The sequence below is a fragment of the Gavialis gangeticus genome, unplaced genomic scaffold (assembly GCF_001723915.1).
Source record: "Gavialis gangeticus isolate Ggan-Ray unplaced genomic scaffold, GavGan_comp1, whole genome shotgun sequence".
Taxonomy (NCBI): Eukaryota; Metazoa; Chordata; order Crocodylia; family Gavialidae; genus Gavialis; species Gavialis gangeticus.
This window is the reverse complement of record NW_017729024.1, coordinates 135,212,230-135,223,314: the sequence shown is the minus strand read 5'-3', so window position 1 is coordinate 135,223,314 and position 11,085 is coordinate 135,212,230. Positions and strand designations below refer to the sequence as shown.

The following is an 11,085-nucleotide window of genomic DNA, read 5'->3' as shown; positions in this document are numbered from 1 at the left end:
GAGGGCCACTCGCATGATCAGGGGGCAGCAGGGCAGGCCCTACGAGGAGAGGCTACAGGACCTGAACCTATTCAGCCTCCACAAGAGAAGGCTGCGGGGGGATCTAGTGGCTGTTTACAAACTAGTCGGAGGGGACCAGCAGGCACTGGGGGGGTTCCTGTTCCCCCAAGCACTGCCGGGAGTGACTAGAAATAAGCTGGCAGAGGGCCGATTCAGGCTAGATATCAGGAGGCGCTACTTCACTGTCAGGGCGGCTAGGATCTGGAACCAGCTTCCAAGAGAAGTGGTGCTGGTTCCTACCCTGGGGGTCTTTAAGAGGAGGCTGGATGAACACCTTGCTGGGGTCATTTGACCCCAGTACTCTTTCCTGCCACGTTAGGGGGTCGGACTCAGTTATCTGCTCAGGTCCCTTCCGACCCTACTAACTATGAAACTATGAATCAGCCAAATACAAATTGAATACTTCCCTGTTTGCACAGGGCTAGGAATCGGTGCTATGAATTCATTTTGAATTTTGGATTTCAATGTTGTAGTATCAGATTTCAAAAAGGGACCTTAAGAACTTAATTTTCCATAATTTTTGTATATTACATAAACTAACAAAGTGATGTTGGGATTTTGAGGCATTATTTTATTTTGCTGCGTTTCTTCACTTCAGCAGACTGGGTTTTGCAATACTCAGACGCACCAAATTATTTCAGTATGATGCTTTTAATAGTTTTTATTTCAAAATACTTTTTCTGCACTGAAGAACTTGTGACCTGAATATATAAATTATTTTTGGATGTGACTAAGAAAAATGAATGGGTGAATGCGAGTTGGTAAGCATCTCTTTGGATACAGTGAAAGCTTGTTTTTGTGATTCAGGGTCGTATTTTGCAGAATCTGCTAACTAATTGTACCTATCAGTGAGGGAATCTCATTAAGCATATTTATTTAACTTTCTACTCACTGTAGTGTTGATGTCAGGTATTTTATATTAACATTTTTGGTGACTTTGTAAGTCAAGTTGTAGTATGCTAAGGCTGCTTAATGTAACAGTGACCAAAATTATTCTTGGAAATAATATAACTCAGTTGAAGTAAACATTTTAAGATATGAAATTAGTTCATTGTTTAAACTGAATGGCTTTTGGCTTTGTTAGCTGATTTTATAAACCTAATTTTTTAATGAAGCCACAAATGTATCTATCATTTGAAAATGGATCCTGAGCAAGTTGGTGAAACTGTATGTCTTGTATTTACTGCTAAAACTCGGAAACCCAGATACCACAACTTATTTTTGAGGTGGGGTATGTTGTCCCACTTCTTGATTTTGTATGTTAAATGTGTATTCCAAAGCATACCGTATTTTCTGTTGTAAGGTGGTAGATGCCATTTTTTAACAGTGCATATTGTTCTTTTCTATTTCTTTTTTGTGGTAATATGAGGCATGCATTGTGCATCTTGATTTATTATTTCCTTCCTGTACATGGAATCCAAAGGGATACCAGTAGTTAAGGTTCTTTGAGTATTTTCCTTTTTTATAGAAACACTTTATTTTCTTTATACTAGTCCAGATGCTTAGATACAGGTCTTCCCAGTCAGCAAGCAGAGTAAAACTGTTTGTGTTTTACACTATCCTTTTCCAAGGAATATGGGATTCACTGGCTCCCAGGATTCAGTGTTTGCCTCCAGTATGTATAGCCAGGTGAAGAGAGAAGTTTCAGTCAAGGGGAAATTGGAACAGGTTGGGACATCTATGATGATTTCTAGTAAGCATCTTCTAAAGGAAAGTGACATGCAGGTTTGTGCTGTCAAGTACAGGATACCAAGTTTAACTCAAGGCTTTCTCAGGTTGGTTTGTTGCTTGTTTTTCTAGACTTTCATGTAGCCAAATGTTGTTCAGGCTGAACAGGTGAAGAAAGAGCAGTTCCCAGAAACCAAATCTATGGCTTCCCCAAGCACAGCCATGGAAGTAACCCTACCAGCCATTATGATGTTAGTCTCACATGTGGCAGATTATTCCAGGCTAGCTGTCAATTCCCCCTGAAACCCTGGCACAGTCCTAAAACCTTTGAAGGAGTAAAAGCCACTGAAATTTGTTTTTCAAGATATGATATTTTCCTGTTCACATAGCATTAAGTTCTTACTGTGCACTGACATGCGCAAAACTGCAGTCGCTTACAAATAGCATCTCTCTGAAATGAAAGTTATTGCCTGATGGGCTCAGAGAAGGTGCAGACATTGAAGAGGTGTTACAACAGACTCCAGGGTATGCAAATTATTTTTTCCATTAAGTACCAGGTCCTAAGCTGTACCTTGAAGACATTCAGATGCCACATTGATGAAGTCTTATAAGCACCTAGACAGGGTATGAAATGGTTCACTTAAAGTAAGAACCTGGCCCTGTTACAATGCCAGTCACAGATCAGAAATTGGATTCCAGGCACACAGTGCAACCACTCAAATCTAAGGAAGGCAACAGAAACAGCTCTGTTCTGGCTGTGATTCATATAACAGGAAACAGTGGTCTGGTAGGGCAGGATGCAGATGAGGTCAGAAGAACAGGAAAACTTCCAATGAGTTTCTAGATCAATAGATACTGAGATGTGACTGAAGTGGATTTAAGAACCTACAGGTCAGACAGGAAGCAAAGAAGTCATTTAGCAGGTCCAAGAATTCTTGGGGCAAATCAGGAAACATCCTGATCAGTCAGTCAACTTGACACATCAGATGTGTTTCCTGGGCCATCAGAGGCAGAATCTTGAGGACTTCTTCAAATGTTTTAACTTTATTCCCCTTGATTGGCTAATGATACTGGTGTACTTGGATCTAGACATGTCGGTGTAAAGATTTCTCGTTCTGCTAGTCAAAAAAGATCTCCCTAGGCAAGCTCAGTCTTCCACTCCACTCTGGGTTTGAAGGAATAACACGTGTTTAGTTTCTTTTCCCCATAAGAGAAAGGATGCACTACTGAATGAAATATCTGGGTCCAGAATACTGACTTGAAGAAAATTTTATTTCATTTTCTGATTTCTGTTTGCAGAAACTTGTTTCCTACATACAGCACAGGGGAGCAAAACCAGATGCTTCCCAGTCTGTAATTCTAGATATCCTGCAGTTCCTGCAAGCAAAACTGGATTGTATTGGGATATCATTTCTGTAAAAAGCCTGTTCTGAAGCTATTTACAGCAGTACAGAGCCTGGAGGACTACTTTACTCTTCTGTGAATGGCACCTGAATGGCATCAAAGCTGTTAGCAATCTTGAGGCCAGGGAAATGGTGCTGTTAAGCTTTTCTGTTATCCCTTAAACTTGGTCCATACTATTCAATCAAACTTAAGTGTATTCTTAAATTTACTGTACTTCACTGTCTTGATTTTTGTAGCTACTTCAGCTTGATTCCTGGAGCTGAATGCCTCATTCTGTAATATGCAATGACTGTCAGTAGGTCATATGCAGAACCTCTTGTCTGTGTGACCCTGCCTGAATTTAAACCAAAGGCAGTTTCAGCCCTTCATTTAACAAGGAGAGCGAGCCTTGTTACTTCTGTCCTGATCCACAGAGATCCAACAGGGATTTGAAATCACTTGACTAACTATTGAGACTGCTTTGAATTTATCTTAGCTAGCAATTGAGTTCAGAGATTGAGAGGTTATTTATTTATCTTGCACGAAGGATTTACTGTAGGTAAGGTCAGAAAGCCTCCAAACAAAAAAATTCAGAATGGGTTAGGGAGCTGACTAAAAAGGGAATTTGTAATAAAAACCAAGATGGAAGGTATCCTACCTATCCAAAGATAATTTGACCATGTGGATGATAAATATTTGTGGCAATAAAAAACAGAGATATTCTTTTCACATGGTGTTTATCCTCAATTAAAAATTTAGCATGTTAATTTGTTCTGCTTAGTCTGCCCCATCTCTTCATTCCATCCAACCTCCATGACTTTTTATGCTTTAGTGTTAAAGAAACATGTTTATTTCCTGTGAAGTAATTGAAGTGTGCAAAAAAAGAAATTGCACAGTGGAGAAAAGCAAGTGCTGAGGCAAATTCAAAAAGCAAAAGACAGCCATTAAAAATGTACTGAACAGGCAAAATCAGAATAGCGTAGCTGTTTCTGGGCAGCATATCTTTGCATTCTTAAATGAAAAAATATTGATCTTCAATAATTTTTAATGGCTATAGAACAAGTAACTACAATACAGTTCCTCTTTTCATTACAATACAGATACTCTTTTCCATTGAATTTTGTCACAGAATGGAGGTGTTTGGCTTTTAATTGTATACTCTTTGTTTATATTACAGGTTAACTAAACTCCAGATATTGGAACTTAGAGAAAACCAGTTGAAAATGTTGCCAAAGTAAGTACAAATGAAACATTTAAGGTATATGCATACTTGGGGTTCCATTTCACTAGTCTCTTAGGCTGCTTGCAGATGTTAAAAAACAAAACAAAAAAAAAAAAAAAAGGTGCTTCACTGGAAGCAGCAGTACATTACTTCAGCCCAGTTCTGCAGCATCTGTAAAGATTGGGTGCTTCAGTGGGGCTTTTTGGCACTTCTAGTTAGAGCTGATTCAATCAGCTATTAAATAAGTATCAAAAAAGCCCCACTAAAGTGCTTGATTCTTACAGAAGTTGGATAAGCTGTGTTGAAGCAACGCATTGCCTCTTTTGGGGCATGTGTGGGGCTCAGTGCAGGCACACCAGGTTTTTAAAAAAGTGCCATTTTGGGTTTGTTTTTTTAACATCTGCAGGCATCCTTAATGACTATTAAAAAGAGAATTGAGCCTCACGTGACCCACGGTACACCACAACCCAAAATTGTTCAGTCCTCTGGTTGCAAATTTCCTTCCTCTCAGGCTCAGTATGTTTCTCTCCCAGCTCTCCAGATTAGCTTTCCATTCCTCTCTCTGTTCAGGTGGACTCTGTGTCAGAAACTTATATTCCCCATATCTCTATTTTCCCCTATCTACTTTACTGCATCTCAAGAATTCTTTAATTTAATTTTATGAATTTGATTCCAGGTTAATATTTGTTACTTTCTACTTGGTCAGTATAGATATCTGAAAAAATGCAGTATACTGCTGCCTTATTCCTGTATGCATTTTTGTATTCATGCATAATTTTATTTTAGGGACTTATTTTGACTTGAATGTATTATTCAGATTCTGTTATTGTATTCACTTATGTGGGATTTCGATGCTTATTTTCAGTGACTGAAAATAAGATTCATTCATTTTGAATGCCTTTGTTTACTAATACATTTCTTGCTGAAAAAAAATACAAATCTGTCGTGTGCAATCTGTTATGTAAAATGTGTTACAAAACAGATCAGCGGCTTATTTAACATAATGTGAGTATAATCCCCAGTGTTGCTTTTCACAGTAATAAAGTGCCTGTCTAAATGTTATCTGGGATTGTTTTAATGGGCTTTAACTGTTTATACTTTTATTTTTAGATTGTATATTATTTCTAGTCCTTGCCTTGTGTCTCTTGATTGAAAGCAGGGTTTCGGAATACTTGACTTTTATCCTTGGCCAAATAAACCTAGGCAACTGTAGTTTCTATACTCTAGCACTGTGTTGAGTCATTGTATTTTGCACTTCAGCCTTTGAACATTTAGTAGAGTGAACCCAACAAGTAGGTACGGTGAAACTTAAAAAGTTAGGTGTGACCCATATCAATATTAAGTACAATAAGAAGGATTTTCCTCTGGCCTAATGATTCGGTAAAGGGAAAAGTGATGGTGGAGTGGGGAAAGAAAAAACAACAAAGCCTTATTTGTCACAGCATACTCCAGCAGATAATTGTTTACAGAAAGTTGCAGCGTGGATTGCTAGCCAGTGTTGCTAATGATTGCACTTAAGACACTTGAGACATAAGCGAGTAATTGAAATCCTTTTTTGACAGAATTGATTGTGACTTTTTTAACTTGTGCCGAGGTACCATATATAGTGATGGGCATATGAACAAAACAAGACACAAACCTGGGATGAAATGAGTGACAATTACTCAGAAGTAGTGACATCAAAAAGAGTATTCAAACAAGGAAATTAAAATGCTCTGGTTTTCATTTCTGTAATGTGTGTAATTCTTTTGGTAACCTTAGCTTCATCATAATTTATTTCTGAGGTAACAAATTTTCAGCAATAAAAGTGAGATGGTTTAACTTTGAATGTTACTTATGTAAACTGGCATTCCTTAAAGATGAGAGAGAGATCTGACATATGAGTGATAAATATGGTTAAAGGTAAATATGTAGTTAATTCTCAGCCAAAACACTTCATTCATATGGCATTGAGGTTTAGAATATTTATCAGTAACTTAGGGGTACTCAAAGGCAAAAAAAAAATAGGGCGAGAGAACATTACAGAAATATTGTGCTTTGTATGCAAAATCCTGGCTCTACTAAAGTCGATAGGAGATCTACCATTGTGTTCAGCAGGCCCCCAAAAGTTTTACTGTATGTGAAACTTGATTCTGTGAGCACCGTAATTATATTCCTGGAAACACAAATGCTACCATCCCACTCACATTCTTTAACCTCTTCTAGAACCCAGTTCAGTAAGATAATTAATAGGAACTATCACATGTTTTAAGTGCATGCTTTTAAGTACCTTTCTGATTTGGGACTTGAGAAGTAAAACATCTATGTATAGGATACAGCTTATGGAAGAAAAATCTGTTCTTTTGCCAGCGTCCCAGCATACCAGCAGAAGCTGTCTGTCAACACCTTGAGTCAGTTTTGCGGTTGACTGGATCAGCAAAGTAGTCAACTGTTGCCTTCATTATGAAGTGAAAATGGAGGTTAAGAATAAGACTACATTCAGTTGTTTAAAAAGTTTAGATGTATGTTCAGAAATGTGAAAGCACTTCATACCTGTAGAAAACGAAAAATCAATATACAGTACAGTCGCAACTTACACGTATTTAACTTACGTGAATTCAGCTTTACGCGGTCGGCTGCTGGGGCTGGCCGCTGGGTGCCGGCCAGGGCATGGCGTGTAGTGCGGTGCCACATGGTATTGCCTGCACATGCTGGCATGGCTGGGGGGTTCATGCTCAGCTGGCTGCCCTGGCAGGATGAGGCGGCAGAGGACTAGAGGGGTGAAAAGTGCATGCTATTGCGCAGCTGTTGCACTGCACGCAGTTGTGCGGCGCCACACCCGCCTTGTCCGGGCCCGGTGGCGATGGCAGCAATTTCACCTATATGCGATTTCAACTATACGCGCTGACTTTGAAACGTAACCCCTGTGTAAGTTGCAATTGTACTGTAGCATTAAACACTAATACAGAAATAAATTGAAAAGGATATGCTAATATTAAAGTGTTTTTTGGAGCTAATGAAGTGTAGCAGTATGAATCGATTTCTTTTTCTTTTTGTATGTGGATTTTTTTAGTTTTACCTCTTTAGTTTCTTCACGTGTGTATACCTGTATTTTTGTTTCTTAATCATAGATGTATTTGGACATATTTATTACAACATGCTGCTTAGTGCTTAGCAGTCCTGTTAAATGCTCTGGTTTTTAGGCCTGTGCATAATATTTCACACTGTAGCATGTGGGGTTGTTGATTAAAATGTGTGATTAATACCAACAAACTAAATCAAAATTATTTTGTCAACTATGTTGCATAGTTTTAAAATGATTTGTTTACACCCTGAAGAATTGGAACTATTATAATTCAAACTGGCTCAATAAAAATAGTGCTTATTTAAAGGAAAGCAGTTGTGTGCAGAGTGTTGTACAGACTGTTCACATGGTATGTAGCTGAAGGAAAAGAAAATGCATTTTTTTTAATACACACCCAAAACAACCAACATTTTTAATCACTACTTTACTTTTCACAAGTGAGACTTGCTCCAAATGATGGGTCCAGCTTTGGGCATAGGCACGGACTTTTATTTTTGCTGGGGGGGCCTAAAATGATGGCGCCCCCTCCTCCCCTCAGCTGGAGCAGAGCCAAGTAGATCCTGTGAGGGGAGTGGGAATAGTTTGCTCACTGCAGACTTGGGGCTCCCTGCCCTGTTGCCCTCCCCTCGGGAGTCCTGCACTGGCTGTGCCATCATGGCGAGGTGTCTCCTGTCCACTTGGCGGCAGCAGCAGGGGACACAGCTCTGCATCAGTACCCCCACTGCTGCTGAGCAGGCAGGGGGTGCCTTGCTATGGTGGCGCGGCTGGCGCAAGGCTCCCTGGGGAAGGGAAGTGTGAAGGGCTGTTCTGCAGTTTAGCCTGAGCCTTCCAGCTGGGAAAGTGAAGGGCTTTGCCCTTCCTGGTCTGACTCTGCATGCTCTTTGTGGAAATAGAGGGGCCCAGGATAGTCTTACCTGGCTGACATGCCTCTGTTTCATGGAGGAGCATGTGGGGTGGATGGGGAAGTGCTGCAAAAAGAGTGCAGACTGAAGCCATGTGTGATTCCCAGTCTGCCTCTATAGGTGGTAAGTAGGGCGTTTTAACTTGGCTGTGGTGGCAAACATGTCATAGCACCCCTGAACAGGGATTGCATTACCCTGGTTGAAAACCACTGCAGCATATTCAGAAAACACATGGACCACCATACTTGGGTCCACACAATTATTAATCATCCTAAGCACATCAAAAATGGTATAATCTACAATCAGGCCCTCAAATACCACTGCATCTGCTCTGAGGAGAATACTTGTAGCACCCATGTTGTCAACCTAAAATGGCCTTTATGTAACAAGTCTAGCAGAGAAACTGATTATATCTTTGAAATAGGCTGCAGAACCACCCCCCTATGACTGTATACATTTGGTGGCCACCTGCCACCCCACGCTTGAACTGCTAAGAGGAATCATCAGACAATTACAACATATACTCAAAAGAGATCAAACCTTGAGAGAGAGACTTTTTTTTCCCGCTCCCCACCCCCTGGCTTTCAAGCAACCCCCAAACCTTGCCCAGTCATCTTTAGAAGCAAACTCCCTGCTAATTAACAAACATCAAATGGGACACGCACAATAGATGCACAACACATTTTGGCTGCTACAGCAGTCAATATCCTGCACACAACAGAACCATCAGAATTAATGAATCCTACAAATATCTCCCAAGATGTGGTATATCTCATCCATGTAGTAAATGCCCTCATGTGAACTATGTGGGTAAAACTAGAATCAAGCGTGTCGTGAAATCTAGTATGGTCAAAGAAAGTGCCCTCATACTAGAAGATTCCTGTTCCACAAGAATATTCAGGATTCCAAACCACAGATAGTGGCAGCAAATTATACAAGTTATGTTAGCAGCCATGGAAAAGTATTAGTCGGTTCCAGGTATCAACTATAGTCTTGTTTGCTATAGCAACTCTTATTATATAATGCTCATGTTGGTATATGAAGAAAGTAGATGGTTAACTAGCATTCTACAGTGAAGTGTGGGAAATGGGAGGAAGTAAAACAGAAGAGTAGCTTTGAGTCACTTTGACAGAAAAGACTATATTGCTTATAATTTAATTTTTTGTAAATTCAACTAAATGATACATGATTACACAGCACTCTAATTTCCTTTGTGTGATTTAGTCAATAGGATCATTGTGTAGTTATTTGATTGAATAATGTATGCAAAGTATCAGTACCTTTCTAAGTATCATTCTGTTTACAGAACTGTCTCGTTATTTAATGCTGATTTAAAGGTATATTAGTATGAATACAGGAAGATGCAGAAAGACTTGTATTTTCTTAAATCTAATTCCTTCTTAATCCATTCCCTATGCAGAACCATGTCCAGACTGACTCAGCTGGAGAGACTGGACTTAGGAAGTAATGAATTCACAGAAGTGGTGAGTTTTAGCTTAGTAGCAGAGCTTTGAATCATCTGTAAACTTCTTTATCCTTAAATCTATTTTTAATCAACATTAAAAATATAAAAATCAGCTTAAGGGCTCTGTTACTGAACAAATATTGTATATACCTCTTACTGTATTGTGGAACCTACTGTAAAAATCTGTCTGTAAATATATTTTTCCTCTCTTTAAAAAAGATTTTATGACACAGTGGACGTGTTTACTTGTTCCTTAATGCACCTTAATTACTGCATATTTAGTTTAGTACTTGTTTAATGAAGTACTAAGTAAACGCGCAGTAAGTATAGTTACTGCACTGTAGCGCTGACGCGTGGTTATTTTGTGATACTTACTGCACATTAGCCTAATAACACTGCGCAGTAGGCTATTAGCTCAGTTTTTAACGGTCACACTATTGTACATTAAGCTAATGTGCAGTAAGCATCTTGTCCACTAGGAATGCAACATTTGATGGAAGCTGTTTTTTAATGTGCATTAAATTGGGGGTTTCTTTATTTAGTAACTACATCATTGCCTTGTGGAAGTGTTCACTTGCATCTGTATGGCAGACTAATACTTAGTAAACCATAAAGATTTCATAAATTTCATAGACATTAGGGCTGGAAGGGACCTCAGAAGATCATTGAGTCCAGCCCCCTGCTTGAGGGGCAGGAAATCAGCTGGGGTCATAGGATCCCAGCAAGATAAACATCCAAATTTCTCTTGAAGGTGTTCAGTGTAGGTGCTTGAACCACCTTCGATGGCAGGCTATTTTAGACCTTGGGGGCTCGGACAGTAAAGAAATTCTTCCTTGTGTCCAGCCTGAAACAGTCTTGGAGGAGTTTATAACCGTTCAACTTTGTCATCCCTTGGGGCGCTCTATTGAACAAACGTTCCCCCAGATCCTGGTGGTCACCCCTGATAAACTTATAGGTGGCCATCGGATCACCCCTGAGCCTGTGCTTTTCCAAGTGAAAGAGCCCCATAGCTCTCAGCTTGTCATTGTAAGGTCTGTTTTCCTGACCTCTGATCATGCTCATGGCTCTTCTCTGGACTCTCTCAAGCTTCTCCACATCCTTTTTGAATTGTGAAGCCCAAAACTGGATGCAGTACTCCAGCTGTGGCCTCACCAAGGCTGAGTACAAGGGGAGAATGATGTCCCGGGATTTGCTTGAGAAGCATCTATGGATGCAAGCCAGCGTTTTGCTGCAGCATTGCATTGAAGGCTCATGTTCATCTTGTGGTCAATGATGACCCCCAAGTCTCTTTCTTCCATAGTGCTAGCCAGCGTAGCACTGC

General features: G+C 39.8%; 1 protein-coding gene across 8 annotated transcripts in view; it reads left to right on the top strand.

Moving 5' to 3' along the window:
- The window catches only part of ERBIN (erbb2 interacting protein), a 239,031-nt gene that overhangs the window by 162,530 nt on the left and 65,416 nt on the right, over positions 1 to 11,085 (top strand). For all 8 annotated transcript variants that reach the window (XM_019517772.1, XM_019517773.1, XM_019517776.1 and 5 more), the window contains 2 exons: positions 4,289 to 4,345; positions 9,720 to 9,783. In XM_019517772.1, the coding sequence (XP_019373317.1) occupies positions 4,289 to 4,345; positions 9,720 to 9,783 (121 nt within the window). The remainder of the gene's footprint in view (positions 1 to 4,288; positions 4,346 to 9,719; positions 9,784 to 11,085) is intronic.